Here is a 26,616-nt window from a genome sequence, read left to right on the forward strand (position 1 = left end):
TCATCAGGAGCTGCATATGTAAAATGACCACCACACACATCAGGCACACATTTGTTCATTGTGAACTAAATTACATAGGAGCAGCCAACCATGTGCAAATCAATCCAATGTCTCTCCTTTGTCAGTAATCCTACTTTTAAAACTAGGAGAACTAAAGACAGTTTTTACTTCTGTACCTAGGCTGTACCACCTGAGGCTTTACTGCATGTTTCCTGAGAAGTACTATTAACTTTGTCAGCTACTGACCTTTCCCATTAAAGGTATGTCTCTCACAGTTTGCTTAAAAAGCTGATTTTGAAACTTGGGAAGCTTCAAAAGCGGCTTAAGATGTAGTGGATGATAGGTGATTGGAACCCCTTAAGGAAATGCCTGAACCATAGCCATTATTTATTGATGTCAGTGCAGCATTCTAGGATAGTGTTAGCTTGCAGGTTTTTGAGGAATACATTGGTTCTAAAGATAACAGATTATGAGCTAGTATAACTGTTCAGAGAATGCTCTTACACCAAATTGAAAAGTGCTTTTAATGTATCTGGATGTGTATGGACAAATAGAGCATCTTACATACATGGTTTGATTTCTTCAGTTGAGTTAGATTTAAGTATAGCCATCCTTGTCACTTTATATTTTGTTCCTGCCTAAGTAAATAAGCAATGATGCTATGGAATTCAGAAAGGATTTCTATCACAGATGTGTGTTGTTATGGGTTAGCACTTAAAAAAAAAAAAAAAGAAACCTCAAAGTGTATTGCTTTCAAATTTTATAGCTTTGAAGATTTTCTTGCTAGGTAAATACAGTTGGGAAATGAGAAATGTAAAAACTTAATTATATACACATTGACTATTTCATTAAATTCTCTACAACTTCCTTCTGAGTAGATATAGGTTTGCACTGTCAGTTTGATGGGCAGCCTGGGGTGTAATCCATCATTCCCTGCCCTCAGTGCATATAAGCCTCTAAACACAGAGGTTTATGTACATCCAGTGCAAGGTGTGGTGGCCATGAAGTCCTCTGCCCTCACATTGTACATTTAAGCTAGACAGTCTTTAAGAACTTCAGGCAGGTGCTCCTGTATTACATGGAAAAGAAGCACTGGTGCCCTTACTAAACATTTCCAGAATGGAAATAATTTTGATTTGCTTAAGTGTTTTTCCAGAGAGTGTCTGGCGGACTCTTTACAGTTCTGCTTGTGATTAGGATTCCTTTTTTTGCTCTTTTGGAAGTTACATCAAGGTAAACCTTTCTATTCTCCTCCCTCCCCCATGTGATGCACACACTCCAGTGTATTTCCTTACATTTTCTTTTTTCTTTAATAATCCCAGAAGCTTGATTTTGGTGTGGGCTGAGATACCTCCCCCACACCAGTGGTTTTAACTTTGCATATTTATTTATTATATTTATATCATATATTCACATATGAGACAAGTCACTAACATTTCAGTAGGCTAGTAACGATTGTGAATTTACTTATCAGAGTGGTTCAGCATGCCATATTGAAGATGAAAGAACATTTCCTTGTAGGAGGGGAAATCTTGTTTTCTGCCTTAGTTAGAAAGGACCTGTATGGTTGAAGGAAAGTAAACCCTGACGCTGGGCATGAGAGCAGCTGGTTCCTCCCTTTTTAAACTTCTCATCCCCACCTTCCAATTTACTACTAGAATGGAGGTCTTCCCTTGACTCCTGAGTACTAGAAGTGAGTTCTACCATCAGCTTTATTATTTAGTTGTGCCAAAAGTACTACACAAGTACTAGTTTATCTACACAAACATTTGAGACTGAGAGATTGAAAGAAAAGAAAAAACTAGAACCATATTATTTTCAAATATTTCCTACCTAGTTTCCTGGAGGTGAATTCTTACATTACAAAATACAAGGTGAAAACAAGCCTGTTGGAAGCATAAGTCAATTTGAAGTAACTATGTTGTGGATTTTGGTATGGTGTAAGTTACCATGGAGATGGAGTTCTTTTTAGATAGGCAAATGCAAACACAACAAACAATGAGTCTTGAGGCATAGCGGCTCTGAGGTTAACTGATTTGTTCTAGCATAAGCTTTCATGGATGCTGTCTGCTTCACTGGATACAGAGAGAGCAGGGTCCATGCAAGTTTAGGCTAGAATAAATTTGTTAGTCTTTAAGAGGCCGAGGCACTGCCTTGAGTATATAAGCCTGACAACCCATTGTGGCTAACTAGTCATGATGCAGCATGATGTTACAAGCTGGACTGCCTCCTGCATGGTCACTTGCTTTTTGACAACAAGCACCAAAATTTTAGAGTAACCCATGATGAGTTGTTGTGCTGTCCAAATATGGCCGATCATTCCATTGTGGGTTCAGCTTGGCAGAAAATGCTTGCCATTTTTGCTGCGCTCACCATTGCCAGTGATAGCTATTCTACCACTGCCAAACACCACCCTGAAGTGCCCATTACTGGCTTGTTTTTCCTGTTCCAATTGAACTGCTTTTTGGATGCCACCAATAATTCCTTCCTTCCTTCCTTTTTTTTTTTTTTTGAAGCCTTTTCATGTCATCTTCTAGTGATAGCCCCCCTCCAGTGTTCCGAAATACTCCATTGGGGCAGCTGTCACTGGTTTGCCACTTTTTAAAAATGATTGTTTAGGGATCAGAAGTATGTGCAAACATTTTTGTAATTTTGTGGAGATTTTTCACAGGGTTAAATAGGTTTGTGTTGATTTTACTTGGGCATTGACCAGGAAAGGCTTAGCTTTTTGTCCAACTCAATACCATGAAAATATTTAGACACATTTCTGGTCACTTTATTTTTAAAGGTATTTATTTATTTGTTTAAAGTTTTTATATGCCATCCCCATTGCTACACAGCCTCGGGGCGGCTCACAACATAAATAAAACAAATAGAATAACATTTACAGTTACAATTTACAAATAAATCTTGGAAACACACTGGCTGCATAATTGAAACTATATTAAAGATTATTAAAATACTGTTTGAATAAAAAGGTATTGGCCTGACTCCAAAAAAACAATATTGGCACCAGGTGGACCTCTCTGGGGAGCGCATTCCACAGATGGGGCGCCACCGCAGAGAAGGCCCTCCTCCGGGTACTTTGCTTCCTTATATCTCTTCTGGAGGGCTCCCGGAGAGCCCCTGCTGCCGATTTCAAGGGGTGGGAGGGCAAATATGACCGCAGGCGTTCCTTCAAGTATCTGGGTCCCAAGCCTTTAAGGTAGCAAACTGTGTGTCTGTTGGGCTCTTAGGAGGGACTGTCACTGGGAGACATCACAAAGAAGCTCTGAAAGGAAAACATGGGGAAAGATGGAAATGGTTGAGACAGAAAAGGGGTTGCGATTGGAGCAGGGGCTGGAGACAAGATGGGTTTATGTGCAAAGTTCCCTGAGATGTGGGAGAACTGAGGCAGAAGTGGTGGGGGGCAGCCTACTGTGAGCCCAATCATCTTCTGGTACACTATAGGTTGTTTGCAGGGTTGGTTCTCATGTTGTATAAACTTGTCTGTGCTGCAACAGTTTAGCCTGACTACCCCTTTCGAAGTTAAAACTATGTCTGTCTATTAAATTTATATTCTGCCTTCTTCTTACAAAGAACTCAAAAGAGGCTCGCATCATTCTCTTCTTCCTGTTCTCAGTTTTATACCCACAACAACCCTATGAGGTGGGTTGGGCTGAGTGTCTGTGACTGGCCCAGAGTCACCCAGTTGGTTCCATTTATTTGGGATATTTCTAGCCTGTCCAATCATTTTTATCTCTGGACGACTCACAGCTGTGTGGACGCTAGAACCCAGATTACTTGAGTCCCAGTCCCACACTCTTAACCACTGAACTGGCTCTTTGTTATATAGTTACTGACAAAGAAGAATGAAGCTGTAACTATTTCATAACAGCAGAGTTTGCTACATGCCAGTAAGAGGCTGAGAAACTGGATTACAAATGTATTTATTAGCTCTTTTTCTGAGAGATTTTGATGTGAAAGATTTTTGGTTTAAACCTAGCTATTTACAGCTTATTTTTCATTCTCCGGACAGCAAACTGGCATGTATTATGATGTACTTGGATAATAATGTGTTAAATCCTGTTGATAAAGCCAATGTAAGCCTAATATACTGTGCTTGCTAAGATCAAAGAAACAGCATTTATGCCCAGTTAGCACAACAGTCATTTTGTGAGAAAGGCTGAATGAATAATTGAACGTAATAATTCAAGAATGTAAAATGGATGCATTTTTAGCAAGGGCTGGTATTATATATAGGCAAAAATGCTGGTTCATAGGATATAAGCTCTTCAAGGTTCTTAGCATCCTATCACCCTATTTATTTTTATTCATTTCTATATAACAGTTTATCAGTATGCACAATGTCTTTGTAGAATTCCATTGGTAAAATATAGGTGGCTGATCTCTGCCCAAGTTAGAATGACCAGCCCTTAGATACTGTTGCACCTGAGCACCTTGTTTAGTTGACCAGAGTCCAAGCTCCCCAGTTTTCTGAAGACTTGAAGGCAATGAAAAGTTTGGAGAGACAGCAGTGTTCAAGGAAGACTTGGGCTGAGTATGACCAAATGCCAGAAGAAGCAAATTTTAGAGCCTGTTTGGTGGTGGTCAAAGAAATCTCACATTTCCACTGCCTTTGCATCAGCTCAATGTTCCTTCATGGAGCTGCTTCATGAAGGAACTGTTATCTCTGAAGTGGAGCCTGTGGTGGCCCATTGTGATGAATTTGCTAAACAGCCTGCCAGTAATATTGCTAACATCTGCTCCAAATTAAATTTCACATTTGGAACTGCTCCAGGGATGTGCATGTTATATCTGGATTATATTTGTTATATTTTGATGTGTAGCTTCCATCTTGTTCTACTCAAAGATGTGGACAAGATATTTGGAGTTTAGTGGCCATCTTGTTAGGCCCTTTGACTCTTCTGGCTTATGAAAGAAGTCAGAGCACTCCGAGCTTAGATAAATAATGGCATTTGTGACCATCATCCCTTTACTAACTGATTTGAAAAAAGCAATGATCTAATCTAGTTTGTTGCTGGGAAAAAAGATGATCATCAGAACCCACTGGTATGGATAACTACTAGCCTGTCCTTGCTTTGCTATTATGAGGTATTGGTGGCTTAACTCTAGGCTTTTTGGATAATGCCTTATATCTTTTCCAGTCGGAATTTGGGCCTGGCTTTGTAAGTGAAATGACTGATCACCTTGGTGGACAGTCTACCCTGGGAACTGGTCAGAGGAAATAGGTCATTGTTCTGTTTGACCGATCAGCCATTTTCACTTGCTTCAGCAATGGCAGCCTTGAAAGGATGGGACTTGAGAACATTGTTCTAGGGTTTATTCAGTCTTAGCTAGCAAGCAAGAGGGTGCTGCTGCTCAGGCACTATATTCAGTACCTCAGGTCCTGTTCTGTATCGCCTCATCTTTGGAGGAGTATATGGTGGGGACATGAAGAATGGGCCGGTTCAGTGCTGCACCCAGATTGTGGAAAATGGTTGATTCCTCTCTTATGAATTACACAAAGGCAGCAGAAACACTTTTATTTTGCCATTCTTTGACACCTCCTGCTGTGGCAGTGCATTTTAACCTGTCCTAGGTCAAGTAAGCCATTTTGTGCTGCTCCTCCCACAAATGACTTAACTGATAGACTGTATCTTTCTCTCTCTTTTTTAAATCTCTTTTATTTATTTTATTTTTTGGCCAGGTCGACTCAAATTGTATTGTTTTTATATTGTGTTTATTTATTATTGTGAGCCGCCCTGAGACTTCGGCGAATGGGGCGGCAGAGAAGCTTCCTAAATAAATAAATAAATAATCTAGAAGCTGCCTTAGGGGCTGAAAGGTGCAATGGAAGTCTTGTAAAACAAAAACAAACAATTGATAGACTTGAAGAGTGTTTCTAAATCTGAAACTAAGATAATAACAGCAACTGCATTCAGTGTTGCTCAACTCTAGTTTCTACTATCTTGCCTCTGTTTCCTAAGCCACATTTTATTTAGCATCTTACTGAATGAGTATGTTGGCCTTTGAACATGATTTCATACCATAGTGTTGAATCAGGACAATTTTTGTAACTTGGTCAACTATTATTTTGTTTAGTTCAGCAATTGAGAGCCAAAGATTATTTGTTTAAGGTCTGGTTTATAGAAAAATAACATAGCTCTGTGCTGGTATTGTTTTTTAATATTATGATTGGAAACAGTGATTGCTACAAATAAAGAAGGCCATGCCATTAGGCAAGAGTAGGAGATGCCACAGATGGCTTCCTGCTGAAATATAATGCAGCCAGCCTGGAACTGGTCCCAACTGTGTCTCAGAAGGGTGTCTTCCAAGTGAGAAGCAAAACCAGTTGACTGGGGCTAAATATAATGCTAGCAGTGTGAAAAGCTGGTTAGATGAATGTGGAGACCTTTGCAGACAATAGCTTTGTTGTGCAATGGATTTACATTTGTTGGGCATTTGTTATTTAATGAGGTCAACTACCATGGTCTTCCCCCAGCTGGTCTTCCTCCAGCTACCTTGTCTGCTACAGACAAATTGCATTTTCTCAACATAGAAAAAAATAATTGTGTTGATGCTGGGAAAAGCAGTGCCGCTTCTCTTACAGCTAAGATTTCACTGCTGTTTGCAGTGCTGCATGGAATGTGGCTGCACAAATATAATTATGAGCTCCTATTGGCCAGTGCCTGTGCCATCACTGATGATAAGTTGCTGCTGCACAAGTACGATTTTTTTTTTTAAAGCTTGACTTTAGAGGCTGGCTATCTTTCTCCTCAGTGTACCAATCCAATGGGGAAACATAATTAACCTCTTTAACAAATAAGCAAGCAAAACATCTGTAAAGTTGTCACTGCAGCAAGTGTATCCCCATGATCTGTTGTGTGAGACTAGGCTATTGTGCTGCCATTAACCAAACTACCATTGCTTTAATAGTGGCTTTTTTGTTTTTGTTTTGCTGTTGCTTCTAAGAAGCTAGATGAGTGTTAAGCCAGAAATCCTGCTTTGGATGTGATACTAAGCTTTTCCTTAATAGTGGCCTCCTGGTTGGTCCTTCTGGTAGGATGAACAAAGTGGAAAGATAGGGCAGCATATATGAGTATGTTTGCTTGCTAGTGATAAGCCAGAATTGAAACCTGCTCTTCATTCTTCTTTATAGCAACTTTGCATGGGGGTGTGTGTGTGTGTGTGTGTGTGTTAAGGATGCCCTTCCTACATAATATAAGAACATGAAACATGTGTAAAAGTCACCCTGTGACTCCGTGGTTTGGAAGTTTAATCACACTGGGAAGCATACTAGGACTTCATTTAAGCAAATGTAGAGATTGTAGAGATGGGTATTGGGGTATTTTTTAAAAATTGTGTTAGTGTATTTGCTCTTCCTACAGTCTTTCCTTAATTATTTATATGATATTCTATTTAGCAGAACATCTTTAAAGTATTGGATTTAATAAATGTAAATGTATACATAACATGCATGTACATATATACTTACATTTGCAGAAAATGGCAGTGGGGTTATCTGTCTATGCAAGTTAATGCTTTTCTTTTATATCATTGCTAATTTGCTGGTGTCTGGCAGAAATTCTTGCTGAGTACAGTATGTGTTAAAATATAAGGTGAACTGTGAAGGTCTGGGGTGGGGGGAGGACACTAGTCTGACTCAATACAGAATTGCACTGACTCAAGATGGTGTACTTTATATATCTATCCTATTGCACAATGATTATAGATATTTTAAGTGCAAAATTTCAGTAGCTAACTCAATGTGCATCTTTCTGGCATTTTGCATTTTAAAATACTACTGCTGGATCTTACCTTGTGCATGTGTTTTTACTGAGCAATATGCTGGTTAATGTAGTATTGTCTATTCTAAAGCAAACTATGTAGAACACTGGCAATTATAACATGGATAAAATGTTTTCTGCTAGTTGCTTTATTAATGGGAAAAAGGAAGTTTAACAGATCTGTCTGAACAAAGTGAGCCCTGTGGGCTTCTGCTTGGACTGTGAATTTGGCTTTGCATATTTTATCGTAAAGGCCAAAGTTCAGTTACAAAGAATGCACATGAGTTTGGTAATCAGTAAGCAAGATCACCTCATGTTCAGTGCAACCTGCTGCTTCTGCTACTGAATATGTTATGGATAATTTATACACTACACTTGTCAAGTGGTTTACTGTCTCTGTCTTGTTTGTTCTCTTACGAGAGAGGTAACAGAAGTTCATAGGCCAGTTGAAAGGGGCCTATAGGGTCATTGAGTCCAATACTCTGCTGAATACAGGACTCCAGTAAAAGCATCCCTGACAGATTCCAGTTTTACATATGACAAACTGAAGTAGAGATGCAGTGTGAGCCTTCCAGCAGAGTCAGGATTATAAGCTAATGTACCAACAAAAATGAATTTGGACCTGTTATTTGAACCTTAAAGAAAGAACTTGAACCTCAAGGTTATACCGTATTCAAAATACAGTGTTCAAAAGAATGGTTTTATGTTGGGGGGATTTTGCCTTATACTACTTCAAGGTATCTTTTCTAGATAGGTTTTATACAGAGAATGTAGGCTAAGTACATCCTTTGTTTTTAACTATAAAGCTGTAATATAAGGACACTTACCTGAATATAGCCCCCTTGGAATCCATTGACAGCCAATTAAATGTGGTTATGAGTGAGGGGAAATCATTGAAAATAACGCAAAAGAATTTTTCCGATTCAAAATGTAATTTGCACCAAATTTTGAAAGCTAGTTAGGAGTAGACATAAAGGTTGGATTCAGACCAAATTAATTGCACTGTGCTCCTATAGAAATCAGTATGATGCAAGTCACAACTATCTCAATTTCAGACCTGTCTCATTCATTTCAGTAAGAACTAATTGTGGATAACTTCCATCCCATTGTCTGCTTTAGCTGGAATACTGAAAGATTAAAATATCTTTAGAAATGAAGATTATCCATTGAATAAACCCATTTGTGTTACTGGAGTTCTGCTGTATTTTTAATTGGTAGGGGAAAGGGCTGGTTTGGTTTTATTTTGTCAATTAATCTTGATTTTCTTACGCTTATCTCCTGGCATTTTGCCTTTGTCTGAAAGTATTTGTTGGCGAGCAGCTTGATTGAAACCTGTGTCGTGTCTTAGGAGTTTTTAGTACACTGGAGCTATATTCATTTGGGGGAGGATGGTGTTCTGTTTTTTATTTAAATATTCAACACTCTTATAATCTCAGAGATAGATGTCTGCTGAGGAAGTAAAACATAAGATGTGCCATCCACCAATTTCATTGCCCTGTAGCCTCCATTCTGTTGGTTCTCATACATAAAGACCTTGCCTGGCCTGGCCTGGCCTGGCCTCAACATAACCATGCCATTTCCCCATATGAATTAAAGTCACCTCTCCTTTAATATCGATAGATGTCCCTCTTGCCCCTTCCCTAGTTACATTGTAGAGTGAAAATATGAAATAATTGAGCATGCATAAATTTTGTCATGGTTGCTGGCAGAATGGAGAGATAATGGAATAAATTTCAGTAACTGTGTTATTGAAGAATCTTCTGCTTTTCAAGCTGTTAGTAAGAGTTACTGAACAAATGTAGAAGTGGAACCTGGCAGCAACAGAAGACACAAGTACTGTGTATGCAGGAAATACAGTGGTACCTTGGCTCACGAATTTAATCCGTTCCACGACTCTGATCAGTAACAAAATTGGTCGTGAGCCAAGCCAAATTCCCCCATAAGGTTCAATGTAAATAAGATTAATCTGTTCTGTGTGTATATATATATATATATATATATATATATATATATATATATATTAATCAGAGGGAAGCTGGGCATGATCATGGGTGCGCTCGGGGGTGGGGAGACAGGCGCGATCTTGGTCGCGCTCATGCAGGGAAGACGGGTGTGATCACAGGCACGCTGGTGGTGGGAGAAGGGCATGATTGTGGCCATCTCACCCCCCCCCCCCCCAGCATGATCCGTGCAGGGAAGACGGGCGCGATCGTGAGATCGTTACCCAATGTGGAGTTTGCAACCTGAGTCAAAATCTTTCTGAAATTTCTGTTCGCGACCTGATTTGGTTGTGAACTGAGGCGTTCGTGCGCTGAGGTACCACTGTAGTTCTAGTCCCCTTCCATTTTAATCATTAGAACTTCTTCAGGTTCTGTACAGTAAATGCTATACTACTTTGTACTTTCCTATTTTTTTCATCAACAGGTACTTCATGCTGGATTTTGAGACTGGAATTCTACAATATTTTGTGAATGAGCAAAGTAAAAACCAGAAGCCAAGAGGGGTATTATCCTTAGCTGGGGCTATAGTTTCCCTCAGTGATGAAGCTCCAAACATGTTTGTGGTATACTCTGCTAATGGAGAAATGTATAAACTGAGAGGTACAGTAGTCTGTTCTAAATTTGTAAAAATTAAACATACAGTTTGAACTTGTCTTTCCTGTCATTTGCATGCACCAGTTGGAGTTTGCTTAAATATGGCAAATTTTAGTTTTAAAAAGTGCAAAAGACAAACCTTTATTGCACAGTAGAAGAAAATGGAAATAGAATCTTGGGGCTATAATGTTCTGGGGCTGTGGCAGGCAACCTGGCTCATGTTAGAACCAGTTTATAAAAAGTGATGTTTACTCTCTCATAATCTGGAACATGGTCTATTACTGGTACTTCAACTGGCAGAACCAAAGTACAGGATGGGAAGTAGCTTTAATGGTTTAAATCTGGTGGCACAAGTAGATTGCACAGGTACCTGCTCTAGGGAGGTACTGCAGTGGGGAGGGAAAAGTTCCATGCCATGAAGGGAAGTCTGCTTGTACAGTATTGGGTTTTGCCCAGTGGCTGATAATGTATAACTTTAGCCATGAATTTTCCTAATATATAATATGCAAAGATTTTGGGTGACACGTTGTATCTGATATTGTTTGTGCAGTGGAAGTTTCCCTTCTTCCCTTCCCCACACATCTTTCAAATCTTCATTGGAATAGATTTGAAGGTGTTGCAAAAGGAGGGGAGAATCTTGGGTGGTGGCAGCTTTCTGGTGGAGAGACACCTGTTGCTTACAACCCATTATGCTATTTGTGACTATGGCACATTTCTTTTAAAGAAACATTTATTATTATACCAGTGACTAAGTATTAAATGCTTGAAATAAAATAAGCCTTTGTAATAGATTCAAGTTTCTTCTAGGATTAAATTAGTGTACTAATGGGGTTGCAATGTCGTCATCTTTCTCCTTCTGTAAAAGAGTTCTGGTGCCAAGCTATTCTCCATGTTAGGTTTGTATGATACTGAATGACCAGTCTCCAGAACTAGAGGGGAAAAACATAGATGCATTTAAAATAATTATCACATAGAAAGCTTGTGTGGAGCAAATATGTATACATTTTATTCCTCTCTTAAATTTTACAGTGAAAAAAGAAGAAAAAAGCTGGCATTTCAAAAGAAACTGTATTATAGTCCAAGTTTCTCCAATTTGATGTCTTTCAGATGACTGGGTATGTCCAGAGGTGTTGTGAAGACTGTAACTCCAGATGTGTAGACTACATCTGGAGGACAACAGTTTGTGGAAGACTAAAGTTTTGCTAAACATTACACCACATACCACCATTATTTGACTTTCTTTAAAATGTTGTTTGGGCTTATTGTTGCTCATACTCTGAATTAGTATGTTGATTTAAGATGCATTTAACTTTTGAGACTTACCCATTGAAGTTAGAATTCAGTAACTTGCAACTAAAAAAAACTATTCTTCAAGAAAGTTGATTGATCTATAAAGTGCCAGTTTAGGCAGTTCTTAGAATTATTTGAGAAGTTTGCCTGAACTTTACCATTTCTTGTTTGTAGACATATTTGCTTCCACATGGAAAAAAAACACAACTCCCTACACATACTGATTGATTAATATTTGTTTAAATCACAGGAAAAAATCACACCCTTTGTTATCTCTGCTAAATGCATTACATTAAAACAACAAGGATTATCAAAATGCCATACACCAGGAAGTCAGCTTTAGTATGGTGATCATCATACTAATATGATGATCAGGGGGTCTTTGTAGTAGCAAAATGTGTTAATTTTTTAAAAAGAAAAAAATAAATTACAGATTATGTTTGTGTTTGTATTTCTAGCTGGTGATACAAAGGAAAGAGCGTACTGGGTGACTCAGCTTCGATCTTGTGCCAAGCACCACACAGAAAGTAATTCAAAGGTAAATAATTATAGGTCAGGAAATAGTATTCTTACATGTCATTTGGTGTAAGTGAAGGTTGTAACTAGAAATGCTAATCCAATAAAAACAGCAAGTTTCCATCTTTTTTGCCTAGGCCTCCATATTTTTAAGTCACTCTGAACCAAGTAGGAACTTTCCTGATAGGATCAAATTATTGAGGTATTGCCACTTTTGGGCAGAAGATGACACAAATTACATAGAGGAGGCAATGAAAAATAGAATCTTACACAAAATCCTTTCAGTTTAAGCAAACAAACTTGCATTTTAAGGGGGAACTACTACCACTGGCCCTTTTGTGTTTTAAAAGAATATGTTCTCAAACAAGTGACTAAATAACAAAAATCTGACTTGCTTCTTTTGAAAATGCAAAAATGGAACAAGTGCCCAGCAACATTCTGAATGTGACAGACCTAGAAGTCCTTGTGTTCACCCTGATAGGTACCCTGTTTTGCATTATAGGTCAGAAATGGTGGGTGTGGGAGGAATGGAAGAATCCATTTCAGGCTGAGAGCTGTTCATGGAGGCCTTGAATAAAGAGGTGTTTCTCCATGCTTGTTGCAGCAGCTTCTAGGAATGCCAGGAACTTTGGAAAATAGGTCTTACTTCTGATTGCCTTTTAGCCACATCTGTTGGGTCTAAAAGGGACTGCAGGTGGCGCAGTGGTTTAAACTGCTGTGCTGCTGGGCTGGTAGATCAAAAGGTTGCTGGTTCGAATCTGCACAACGGAGTGAGTTCTCGTTGCTCCGTCCCAGCTCCTGCCAGTCTTGCAGTTTGAAAGCATGCAAATGCAAGTAGATAAAAAGGTACCACTTTGGTGGGCAGATAACAGCGTTCCGTGTACTTTGGTGTTTAGTCATGCCGGCCACATGACCACGGAGACTGTCTGTGGACAAATGCTGGCTCCCTCGGCTAGGAAATGGAGATGAGCACCGCCCCCTAGAGTCAGGCATGACTGGACATAACGTCAAGGGGAAACCTTTACCTTTACCGGGTCTAAAAACATGTCCTCTTCATTAAAGCTAAGGAAAATCCCACAGAGAGAACCATAGCATGAAAGTTATATATTTAATGATAAGGTGCACATGCAATATCTGCAATAGGATCAGATAGAGCTTAATTTTCTTCATTTGTGTTAAAATCAGTTATTATCTTTTCCTTTTGCCAGGTTTGGATAAGTGTGAATAGAAAGAAGAGAAAGGTTATATTCTAACATATGTGAGAACAAGGAAAAAATATTTTTAAAAATGTATTAAGAGTATCTCAACATTTTGCTCCAACTTCATTTAATGGAAGCTTCTTACTTGCCTCTTCCTTGATGTTTTCTGCAAGAGAAAAGGGCTTAGTCACAAAGCTTGTAATATGATCTATTCAAGGAGTTCAATTACTGATGTTCAGGATGCAAAGCTCTCTGCTTAAAATAAACAAATGTACATTTCTGGTAAATTGAGAGATGGTATCAGTTTCTGTGTAGGGGTAAAACAAGGAGCTATTGGGCATATGAGACATGTTATTACTTTTTTTTACATTCTGTTCCTAAATCATAGAAGTTTATTGGCTTTGTAATACTCTTGTACTTTATTGCTTGGGTATTAGTCTTCTGGATATCAGACAGGACATTAAACATGCTTACTGAGCTGGGATACTTGTACATACCATCTGCATTCAGGGTGAGGAAAACCCTGATTATGAGACTGGACAAAATTTCTACTTAAGGTACCTATTAGGACATTTCTGTTTAAGAATACCTTGCACTATATTTGGCACCAGTGCTCTTCAAATCTCATACTTTTCTGGAAACAGCTATTAGATTTCATAGAATAAGTGGTAAGTTGTTATTTAAGTTGCATTGAATGAATGTGATATCTAAACTAGATTTTTTTTTTTAACTCCTTCCTGGAAGAGCTGCTTATTATTAAGTGAAAATAATTCACATTTCCTCTAGAAACATGTCTGTCAGAAACAAGTTTTTACAGACTTTGATTTGCAAGGGATATTTTTACCTAATTGCACTTAGACGTCATAGAAATAGTTGTCAGTTGACGCTTACACTCATAGAAGTTTGACTTGAAGATGATACCAAACTATAGATTGCATTAGTATAAATTCCAAAGCATAGGTTAGGATTTCAAACAGGAAGGCAAGTCATGGCACAGCTTGCTGAATGAAGCCCTCCCCTAGAATTGCCTTGTGTGTTGGCTCTCCATCCATGTCTGCATGCTATTCCAAATGTATGCCTTTCGTGACTGATGGCAAAATGATACCGTGTGTACTAGTTGAGGACGTGCCTGCTTGTTAACTTTCAGGGAGCTCTTACTGACTGTTGTGGAGTTCAACACAACACTCCCTTACTATTTCCTAATATAAGTTGAAATGGTCTGTTTATCAGGAGTGTATCCTGCTGTATTCCAAAGTTTCAAGTCTGCTTAGAGGATTTCCATGATTTCCACATGTACCTACAATGAAGCCAGATTATAAACTCCTGATAGAAACCAGTTCAGCAGCAAGCTTCCTCCTTGATATTTCATCTCTCAGATACATTCACTTTCATTTTAAATGTTTTGGCCCATCAATCCCCTGTTCCTGTTTATTGCCCCTCTGCAGAAGTTACCTCTCTGTCTCAATCCATCTATCATTCTCCTTAGCCCATATCCTCCATTGTCTCATTGAGGTGGCTAGCATCATCTGGAAAACTTTTTTCAGATACTAGTTCCATTGAATGAATGAGATACTTAGATTAGTTCCTGAAATACCATCCATTCAGCCCCCTTCCTTACTACAATAACAACCATCAGGAGTCATTAAATTCCCACCTATTAGGAACTTATTCCAGTAAATTCTTCTAGTCCAGCTGATACACTCTAGATGTAGTAGACAAAAATTTCCATCATCCCCAGACAGATGGGGGTAATGAAAGTTATAAATACAATACATTTAAGAGGATAGCAGGTTTATGATGAAGGGTAGACCCCTGTAAATGCATTCCCAGGCCCTGGTTTCACCTTGAAGCAAGACAGATCATTTCCTTGCAACCTCAGACTTCCTCTTCTAATAAATAAAACATTTTCCATTCTTACCAAAGGGGTGTTAGAATTCAAGTGGGTAAATCTTCAAATATCTGGTATGGTCCTGAAGCCAAATTAGTGAATGTTTTTGCATAAGGTAGGTGGTAAATTTGTTTGAAATCCTAAAGTATAGCTTAGACTTCGGGTATGTAGACAGAAAACTGCAGGTTACTCACAATGTGGGGTATTTGGAAGCGCATATTGATAATTAATGAAAAGGTTTATTCATTTATTTCATGTTTATATTGCCTACTAGCTAAAGCCCTCTGGGCAGTTCCCAAAAGCTAAAAGCAACACAGACAAGAAAGACATAAGATGATAAGAACACAGCAGTTTCAACTGAATCCTCACAGAGGTATAGCAGTAATACAGGAAAAAATGCAGTATTAAAAAAGTAAAGTTAAAAAGTTAACTGTTAAAATACTGGGCAAATAAAAGGTTTTCACCTGGCAGTGAAAAGAATAGAGAGTAGGTGCTAGGTGCACCACTTTAGGGAGCTAATTCCATAGCTGGGGTGTCACAACCAAAAAGGCCCTTCTTCTGGTAGCCACCCTCCTTACTTCCTTTGGAGCGGGGGCTCTTGGAGAAGGAACCTTGAAGATGACCTTAGGATCCAGGCAGGTACATATGGAACAAGGTGTTCCTTCAGATAACCAGGTCCCAGGCTGTTTAAGGCTATGAATATTAATATTAGCACTTTGAATCAGGTCCAGACTTCAACTGGCAGCCAGTGCAGTGGGAAGAGGACTGCCCTAATATGTTCTCATAAGCCAGTCCCCATTAACAAACTTGGGTCACCTATTTTGAATTAGGTGCAGTTTCTAAACCATTTTCAAAAGCAGCTCCATGTTTTGCTTGTTCCTTATGGAAGCAATAAGGCTGTGTCAAATTTGCAAAATCTATCACACCTGGCAGAATTCATATGCATTCTATGGATGCGTCTAGAGCCCTTCTAGATTATTGAAGTTGGATGTTGCAGCTAGAAAATGTAGTCAGAAAGTACAGCTTATTGCTTGTGTGCTTTTCTTGCTCCATTTTTCAGATTGCATCAAGCAGTGAAGGTCTGACCTGTCAGATCTAGGAGGAAAGAAATGTTTCCATGGGGGACGGGATGGTTCTCGGTGCCATATCTGCTGTATTCTTTAACTTGTAATTGTCAAGTGTGATTATTTGCAAGTTTAAGATTGCAGCTGCTGTTGTCTTTTTCTCCCACCTTATTAAAGGTAAGGCAGTAGAAGCTACAGTTGGTTCAAGGTTGCTGACTTGGACAAGGTGTTAAGATCATATTATGCAGGCTTTATCAACCACACAGATTCCCGATCCATTTCTTGGCTCAAAGTGCTGGTTTTTTTTTACTATTAAGGCCTTTCAGGGTTTGGGAACAGGTTACCAGTAGGTTTACTTGTCCACATCTGTACCCTTCCATTTACTAAGGTCTTAATGGAAGATCCTTTTTTGGCTTAGGAGAGCAGTGGGTGGGAGATGGGCCTTCTCAAGTGTGGCACCCAGTTGTGGAATCTTCTGCTCAGAATACTTCTCTGGTCATTTAATATTGATGTAATTTTGGCACCAGACAAATGCTCTCTTAATGCTTTGCTGTTGTTAGACTGCTTTTGTTAGATTTTGGTTTCTCCTATTTTTAGCTTGTATTGTGTTTTTGTTTTAAAGCTCTTATGGCACTTCTGGTTTTTTATTATAAGCTTCCCCAGGAAGGGTGAAATCTGAATCTCTGTAATAATAAAGACACTGAACTATGAATTGGAAGATCTGTCATCTAAATGTCATTTCTTCCACGAATTCACCAAGGGACTGCTTTCTCAGCTTCAGCCCTCATCAGGAATATGGAAATTATAAAACTGACCTGCTGTCCAGGATTGTTGTAAAAGGATTACAAGAAGACATGCCAGACCTGCAAAAAATGTTGCAATGTAACATACTCCTGTTCGTCACTCCAGCCAGGCCTGCATATAGAATATTTAATTCCCTCTATACCCCACCTCAGGATACACTCTGCCTTGCACTTTCCCTTGGTTGGTCTTGAGCAGGGCTTTTGGACATCCTAGGTTTCCCTCTGGGACTGTGGGTGGCACAGTGGTTTAAACTGCTGAGCTGGTTGATCAAAAGGTCAACAGTTCGAATCTGCAGACAGAATAAGCTCCCGTGCTTTGTCCCAGCTCCTGCCAATCTTGCAGTTCGAAAGCATATAAATGCAAGTAGATAAATAGGTACCACTTCAGTGGGAATGTTGACAGTGTTCCATGCACCTTGATGTTTCGTCATGCTGGCCACATGACCACGGAATCTGTCTGTGGACAAACACTGGCTCCCTCAGCTAGGAAACGGAGATGAGCACCTCCCCCAAGAGTCAGACATGATTGGACTTTAATGTCATGAGGAAACCTTCACCTTAGGTTTCCCTCTGCTAAATATCTTTTATAATTTCACAGAACTTGAAATTTCCCACAGCATGCTGATATTTTCCTCTTAATCTCTCAGTGGCCCTGTTTGACTACATGTTAGCCAGCTGAGCTTACTACTGGAGGAAGTGATGATGCATGTGAAATCCTTTGAACATTTGAAATCAGGATATAAATGTGAAGTGTTGCTGCTGCTATTAGTGTAAGAGGATCACTGAGAAAATGCAGTGTTTTAATTGAGTCAAGGGCTGGTTGGAATATGGGTAGAAGATCCTCAGCCATGAGGGAATAATAGTGCTTAAGAGGGGAGATGAGAATGAGTGAAAGTAGCAGGTATATGTGGAGAATGAAGATTAGTATGAATGGAAGTGATGGTGACTAGACTCCCACTTTATTCCTATGAACTTAATTTTGGCCCTGTAGGAAGCTGGTGGGAAATGGGAAAGAGAGCCAACTTGAACTATTATGGAAACATCTTGTCTAATCTCTGGTCGACACTGGCCGTGTTCTTGGTGGGAGCAGGCCCTGCTAATGTTCAGATTTTAGGGACAGAGTAAACAGAACTTCAGTGGATATTAGCAGCAGTGTTTTCATGTTTTTGCAGGTATAAAAAGCTCACTGTGAGAGATGTTCTTGTCAAAATTTTTACTTCTGTCTTCTGGTTATTCCAGAGCACTCCAACATCACGGATGAAAGGCTTGTCATTGTTGCCTCTTGGAGCAGCCAGCTCTACATCTCTCAGTTCTCAGAAAAGCCTGAATCAGTGTGGACAATCAGTAGTCACCATTACCCATCACAAATCTCCTGCAGCAGCCCGAAGAGCCAAGAACCAGTGTCCTAGTCAGCTTCATGAAGTCAGAGAGGTAGGAGATGTGTAGTGTCTTCCTGTTGGCTCACACACACAGTTTCTGACTTTTCTCCAAGTACAGGTGGTTAGAGCTTGGATAACTACTGTTTTCACTTTATATTGATGCAATATTTATATAATGATTGAAGAAGACCTCCTTCCTCATGGTGCATCCTGCTTCACTTCCACCAGCCATTCCAGCTGGCTTTGTTGAGGGAGGCAAGAGGAGAAGGCGGCCATTCTACCACCTCTGCTAACAGAATTTTTTTCCCTTCTTCCCTCCTCATTCCTTTTCTCGTGTGTCCTTTTTTAAAGATTATAAGTTTGTGGGTAGAGACTGTCTAATTGATTATAAACAAGCAGCCCTAGAAGCTTCTTCATCTGAGGAGTCTCCAGAAAACCTAAGTCAACCTTAAAAACAAAGCTGGACTTAACTGCACGCAAACTTACATGCTTTAACTACTTGGGCTTTCTCTGTCCTTTCAATATAAAGGGTTTGCCTAAACCATGGTTTTCTTTGCAGATCTCAAAGGGAAATTATCCCACTCCTTAATATCTTGCTCTGTAAGTGCATCACACTTAATCTTTTTAAGCTGCTGCTTGCTTCAGATATAACCTACAATTGCCACCTTACTCCAAAGGATATAACTCTTGCAGGAATTACTTGGGAGTCCTGCCTTTAGGAATTGTCTTTCATGGAAAAACACTTGCAAGGAGTTTCATCACGTAGGCAGAGAAGGGAAAGGAAAGGTATTGTCTCCTCCACGCAGAGAAAGGCAGATGAAAACATGCTAGGGAGTAGACTACCCAGGAAGTACTTCTGAACTTCTGCAATTTACATTTCAAGATATTCTGGGTGGTCAGATTTTGTGGGCAAAGAGCCCTTCCATAAATACACGTTCCAATAAACACTAATAAAAATAATAAAGACCTCTGGTTTATTAGTGGCCTGAAAGCTGCCACTCTGTTGGATCTGCTCCAGAGGTTCTAATAGCTTTGATCAAGACTGACCGGGTAGGGGGAAATGAGAACTCTAACAAACAATCTCTGAATAAATGAGGGAGATGCCAGCATTTTTTCAACTTAAAAGAGCTCTCTGGAAGATAAAAGCATTAATGCTTCCACTCTGCAGTGTTGGGCTACTGAGGTGGTACCTGTGAGTGCCCTGAATCCACCTTGATTTTTAAAAGTGAAAGTTGCACTATTGAGTAATCACAGTAGTACTGAGGGTGTGGAGTGGGGAGCAGAATTTTGTAACCTAAACTACAACCCACTTTAGGTCCACTATTAGTTTTGACCGCATTTGAAGTTGAACAGCAGATAAGAATGTCTTAAATGTAACTAGGTTGTGGAACATGGGTCTTTATTACAGTGTTGGATTGAACCAGTGAGACCAGCAAAGTAAGGATTTCAACAAACATATTTCACTTTCCCATATATGTGGGAAAGAGAGAAATCCCATATAGGTGCCAAAGAGTGTCCAGTTCCAAATCTCTCTCCTCTTCAGTAAACTTTACTAAATCCCACTTGGTGGGACACATGATTTGGGTCCTTGCTAATGACTCCCTATACTGCATGGTCACTCTTTCAATTCATGTACTGGTCTTCAAGTCCAGAATTAGTCTCATGCACAGATAAATTCACTTGGCAACTAGTTTCTTGCATAACCTTTTAAAGTAGAGAAGGCCATAAAACAATGATGCAATGACTGCCTTTTGACATTTTGTAGAGAGCTGCAAAGGGCATTTTGTACCTGTTGCGTATCAACAATAAACCATTCTTATGTATGCTTGATACCACCTTTAGATAGTTTTGCTGACAGCATGCTTTGAATGCTTATTGCAAAAGGGTTAGTGGTTTAACACCAAAAGTATTAACCACCTGACCTGAGGCATGATTGAAAAGCTTTAAATCGGTCACTTCTGGTGGCCTATCTTATTCTGTTATTTAGATTTGGATGCTTTCCAGCATTCCCTTCTGTATAATGCACACATTTTCCATTGGAAAGAATAGAGGAATCTTTTCTCTTGCATTCTAGAGGTTCATAATCTGAAGCGTGCAACATTTGGGCAAAGGGTTCAGCTGGAGGGACATGTGGGTCAGCCAGAAGTTTGCTTGTAGCAAAAACACGTATGGTTGTTAGGTATTTAGCAAGTATGCTGTTTGCATCAAACTGACTTTTCAGACTTGTCTTTGGGATACAAATGCAAAATGGAACTAGACTAATTTGTTTCATCATGAATATAACAAATCACTTTTTCTGAAGGGTGCATGTGTACACTCTCATGCACATAGATAAAGCTTCTGAAAATGGAAATATGGCTTATTCAGAGCACTTCTAAAACGCTAAAGAAATGGGTCAAAGGATAGGTACAACAGAGAACATTTCTGAGGTTATTGATAATTAACTTGTAGAAGTAATGGGGAAAGCTTAAATAGGTAATGGGGAAAGCTGAAATAGAACTGTTGTGATGAACTTAGAAAACCACAATTTGTAATTTAGCATCTGTACCTGTATATTTAGCGTGCACACGCACACATACACACTTAACAGTATACTTAGCATTTGTACATGTACGAAAGATTGGACATCCTGGGTCTTATATATATAAGCCCTAGTTGCATTGCTCTACCTTCTCAGAAATCTCTGATCATAAGAAAAAGTAGAGTAAGCAGCAACTGAACTTGAAACTTTTCAATCCCTTGGTCACGATTTAATTTGAACTCAAAGATTTAAGAAAGATAAAGCTATGTGTTGTGACATCAAAAACAGCTGAAATAGAGGCTGTTTGGTTTTTCTTGTACTTAGCAGTACTTTGCATAGTGCAATTGGTCCCTTGTGCCAGATGGAACATGAAAGAAAAAGTGCAAGGCAATAACTATTGTGCTGTGCATACTATATTTTTAAAAGGCTGAACATTAGTGGCATTATGTCATCATGTTTGAGTAGACCATCTTTTTAAAGTAGATTTTTGGAAGAAGAAATGGGAAACAGGCAGGGAGGAGGTGGAATCATGCACAAAGGAATAATGGTCTAACGATTTTTAGAAAATGTACAGCAAATTGAAACTTTAGTATTACCTATTAAGTAAATTTCTGAGAGCATGTTAATGACTTTATGTTAATTTCAGTAGTAGTGGATCAGCTTTCTTCTCACATTCCTACAGGAGTTGTAGTTTTAATTGGCAGCGTGAAATGGGTATAAAATGCTATTCTGTGAGATACCTGGATGAAATCTGGTATGCAAGATTTCAGTTTAAACTACTACTTTGACCCAAATACCTTTTTTCAAAGGGAAAAGAGAACCTGGCAAACATAGAAGAATGCAAAATACATGTAATATATATTATCAGCGTGAAAGAAGGTATTTAAGATTGTGGATTTGTGCAAGGGATTGATCTTGTATTGAACATCAGAAGTTGGAAGCAGTGGGGTGACTACCTTTTGACAAATAGAATTGTGTGTGTGTGTTTCCTGTAGGTCATGAGTCAGGTGGAGGGACAACAGAGGAACCTTGTGCAAGCCATTGAATCCCTACCAGGTTCTGGCTCACTTTCTGCCTTGGATCAAGATCTGCTGCTTTTAAAAGCTACCTCTGCTGCTGCCCTCAGCTGCCTAGGAGAATGCCTGCATTTGCTACAACAGAGCATAAAACAAGTGAGCCCACCCACAAACAGGACATTGTCTTCAGGTGGGTGACCCTAGCTTGCTTGTCTGCTCTAAGAAGTTTCCAATACTTCTTGTTTCCTAAAGAAAAGATACAATACAAGACTTTTATCTAGAAGATAAAGAACAGGACATGCATCTGTGAAGTCTCTCTGCAGTGAGTCATGAACTGAGCCAATTCAGAGCTTTATATTTTGAGTTTAAAATGAGTGCGTTAAACTTATCTATGGTTTTTGGTGAAGTATTTTTTTTTTGGCCTTTTGGACCTGATCATGAGACTTGAAATGCAAGCAAATAAATGCTCAGGAAAGTCATACAAGTTACTTTGTTAGTGCTATACGAAAACATGACAGTAAGTTAGGATTCCAGAAAAATACTTTTCATGAAGTACTTTGGTTAATTGAATAGAGAATGAACTTGAAGCACATATTTGTTAAACAGGACCCTCTGGTTGATGCAGGGCTGCCCAAGAGGGTTAGTTCTGCTATCTTGCTTTATTTGTGAACTCGGACAGTATAATAATTTGTTGTATGGAGCAATCTTCAGTTCTGCTGCACACCTCATGCAATTGACGTAGCACTAGCCTAAGTGGTGATTAGTCCAGTGAAGAGTTTTCTGGGGATCTTGTCACAGCAGCTCAATGGCATAAGCAGAGGCATTGAAAGCTGCCAAGGGTCACATTAAAAAAGAAAAAGGCAGTGACCACTGAGTGTGCTGGATTCTTGAAAATCATACAAGGGCCTTTCAAGTGTTGAAGATGTTATTTGTTTATTAATTATAGCTATACCCTGCCTTTTTTGAGGTGGCTTACATAATTCAATGCTTTATTTTATAAATTGTGGTCAAGCAACCTTTATTTCAGTTATATGATTGCAGAACATTCTTAAAATCCATTTGTTCCCACAAATTTAGCATTGAAGTTCTACTGTATAAAATAATACTGATCATTCTACTATTTGATCGTCATGTTATAATTTGGTTTGATACCTAATGTTTTGAATCTAGAAATAATCCATACATTACTAGATGCCAAACTTACCCAGGTGAATTCCCAGGGTCAACTTAATTATGAATGTATCCTTATGATTAGCAATTGTTTTATTTTAAGACATAAGCGTGTCACTTATGACTTAGTCATATTCTTTAGCTTGCTAATCTCTGTTCTTGTTCTTTTCAAAGTTTCACATGTCCTCAATATGCTGATTCAAACTAATTTGCAATTGATTTGTCATGATCATCTCAGACATACTTGTAGGCATTTAAGCTACATCTGTTGATTCTGTAGGTCATTTACAATAAAGCAGTAATGCCCAGGAAGTATTAATGCCCAGTGACTATTGTGACATTTACAGCCCACTAGACTGGCACTCAAGGTTTTATTGAAATTATATTACCTTAGCTTTGATTGAGTTAAAGTGTGTGCTTACAATGATGAGAGGAGCTAGAACCTTTCTTAGAATGAAAGATGAAGCTTCTGTGTAGCTTCCAAGAGGAGACAAATTTTCTCTGGTCATGATGGTGTATGATTTATCTTTAATATAGAGGGAATGGCCCAAAAGGATTTACTTACATTTATATGCAACCTTCTCTGCTAAAAAGCTAAAAGAAGGCAGTGTACAACTGTTTGAAATAATACAACATTACTACAATAAAAAAGCAAATGCACACCCTTTCTAAAAGCCAAGAGAGTGGGGGCCATTCAACAATTTAGGGTTGACACAAGCAGTTTAGGGATTTAAGGTTTGAATTCAGCCCAAAAAGCAATTGGTAACTACTTGCAAAGCAGATGTAATATTGTATAGCAGTTAAAAACTTAGATGTGCATTTTGAACCAGTTGATGATTCTAGACAATCTTCAGGGGCAGCTTCATGTAGAACACATTGCGGTAGTCTAAACATGATGGTGACCAGTGCTTTTTTTTGTAAAAAAAAAAAAAAAAGTGCCGGAACTCATGTCTTGGAGTCACACTTTTACACTAAAAAAGATTTTCAATTCACCAATTTTTTTTGAAATAAATAATTTATTTACCTTTTGCACGTAGCCAGTCACTCTACACACACATAAACATAATGGTCGCCGTCGGCATTAAGCACTCAGCGTGCGACCACACACACCAGTCCCAAGCTGAGTAGTGTCCCAAGCCGAGCAGCGCCCTCACAATCAGCACGGACATACAAGCAGCCCGCAGGCGATTCAAAATCACTCCATTGGAAAAATTCATCAAAAAATGGTGCCAGAACACTGTTCCGGTGCGTTCTATGACAAAAAAAGCCCTGATGGTGACCAAGGCATAGATAGCTCTTGCCAAGTCAGACTGGCACAGGAAGACTTGCAGCTGCCAGGACAAGCATAATTGTGCAGATGCATTCCTTGCCATTGCTTCCACCTGAAAATATATGGACAGTGCAGAGCAAGGAGCAGTCCTAACCTATAGTCTGGTCTTTAAGTGAGAGCCCAGCCCCCTTCCATAACAGCTTGAATCCCAATCCCAGAGTCAGCCAGCAATAATGCTTTCTTGTTTGGTTTAGTTTCAGCTTGTTCACCCTCAACCAGCCTGTTATTCATCCCAGGCAGCATTCAAAGGTTTTGGCTGCTTGCTTTCTGTTAGGTGACAAAGAGCCATAGACTTGGGTGCCATGAGCATATTGGTTGCATTTTACTACAAAGCTCCCAACATTTCAATTTAATTTTCCTCAGAGGAGCTGTTTGTCACAATCAAACACTGAAATAGCTTACATGATTAGGTTACCAAGGAGCAAAACTTCTGGAATTCTTTCTCTGTTTCATCACAAGCATTCAGTGTGCTTGTAGAATTCTGTGATGTTTCATTGTTCTCTCTTCAAATGTGACATGGAAGCAGCTTCAAGTCTTCCCCCCTCTTTAACTCAGTTGGTCTCTCTATGCCTATATGCTTTTACTTGAAACAGATTTTTGCCTGTGGCTGCTGCCATGATTGCTGCATGTCTGGAAGATTCTCAGGTGCTCTGTTGCTAACTTGCCTTTAAATTTAATGCATGAGAAATGAGTTAAAATTTAGAAATGAGTTAAAGTGACTTTTGCAGTAGATGAATCTTCAGAATTCATTGGTGGATGGCTAAATACCACACTTGAATAAAGGGTATAGTGGTATGTGGATAACTTAAGGACTATGAGAATTTCTCATTCGAGGTTGCCTGGCTGCGGCTGGTAGAAGAAAACTTGGGGCAGTATTCTGGGTCCCTGCAAAGCAAGATGGGGGACCTCCATGTGTGTCCCATTGGTCCTGACACAGCAGTGCTGCAAATATGCCATATTGGCTGTATAAATACTTTCATATAGGGATACAACAAGGGTGACATACAAATGGCTTAGATAAGTATTGCTGATCTGGCAATTGCGAGATTCCTCCAAAAGCGATGGACCACACACACTAAAAATAGACATAGCAGATGGCTTATTGTTTCCCTTCCTTGTTTCAGAAAACATTCTAGGATGGCATGGGCCAAAGTCGCATTCTGCAGAGCCACTGAAAAATGGTGCCATTAGTTCTTTGACAGCTGCTAGTGCCAGTCTGACATGGTCAATCGTACCATCTACCACCGATGATGAACAAACACTGCCAAGTACAGAGGTGAGTGTACTATATATACATACATTTAAAAAGCTTGCATTAGTATTTCTGTGTCTTGGGACATATATGTGGATTGTATACAGAGGAATCCTTTTTACTAATTTAGGACAGTTCTGTCTGTGAGTCCTCTCTCTATATATTCTAGTTTATATGGTTAACTGTTTTAAATCAAAGTTGGCAGGCTGCTATGAAGGACTGGATTAGCAAGACCTGTTTATGACCTGATAGGTTTCCAGATGTATATGTACTTGATGTGTACACTGTGTTTTCATAGTTCGCCCCATTACACCTCCCTAATTTTGTCCTCTTGTGAAGCCTTTATCTTAGGAAGATAGGAACATGGGGAACTGTCTTTTGCTGAGATAGGGCATTGGTTGTAGTATTGTCTATACTTACTGAGAGCAGATTTTCAGGGTTTCAGACTTGAGTCTTTCGCAGACCTTTCTGCACATGTCAAGGATTTAACTTTTGGTACAAAGTACATTAATCTTTCGCAGTGAAAGTAGTAAAGGCACTTTAGGAATGATATTAGTGAAGTACATGTTACTCAGGGACATTTGTTGAGACAATGTTAGTGCTACCAGCTATTTGGTAGTCATTTGTGTTGCAAACTTACACACAGAACAACACTTTTAGTATGTAATCCAGGCCTTTTGTGTGCATTATAATTTATGTAGCTTTGTTCTGCCAAATTACTGTCGCATGTTGTCTTGACCTTGTTAACAGAATCTGTTGCAATGCTTTTTTCCACTGTCAGAACTGAAACAGGAGTGATGTCAGAGCACTGTGAAGGGCATTTTT

General features: G+C 39.2%; 1 protein-coding gene across 2 annotated transcripts in view; it reads left to right on the top strand.

Moving 5' to 3' along the window:
• OSBPL10 (oxysterol binding protein like 10) overlaps positions 1–26,616 on the top strand; it is a 70,439-nt gene that overhangs the window by 6,136 nt on the left and 37,687 nt on the right. Inside the window, exons 1-6 of one of the 2 annotated variants that reach the window (XM_044417439.1) lie at positions 169–260; positions 10,194–10,369; positions 12,112–12,191; positions 18,363–18,554; positions 22,019–22,229; positions 25,664–25,815. In XM_044417439.1, coding sequence (XP_044273374.1) covers positions 10,201–10,369; positions 12,112–12,191; positions 18,363–18,554; positions 22,019–22,229; positions 25,664–25,815 — 804 coding nt within the window. In that variant the 5' untranslated portion in view covers positions 169–260; positions 10,194–10,200. Of the gene's footprint in view, positions 1–168; positions 261–10,193; positions 10,370–12,111; positions 12,192–18,362; positions 18,555–22,018; positions 22,230–25,663; positions 25,816–26,616 lie in introns of those variants that run through there. The other variant, XM_044417430.1, reaches the window with a different exon arrangement.

Source organism: Varanus komodoensis, unplaced genomic scaffold (assembly GCF_004798865.1).
Source record: "Varanus komodoensis strain SLA01 unplaced genomic scaffold, ASM479886v1 scaffold10, whole genome shotgun sequence".
Taxonomy (NCBI): Eukaryota; Metazoa; Chordata; class Lepidosauria; order Squamata; family Varanidae; genus Varanus; species Varanus komodoensis.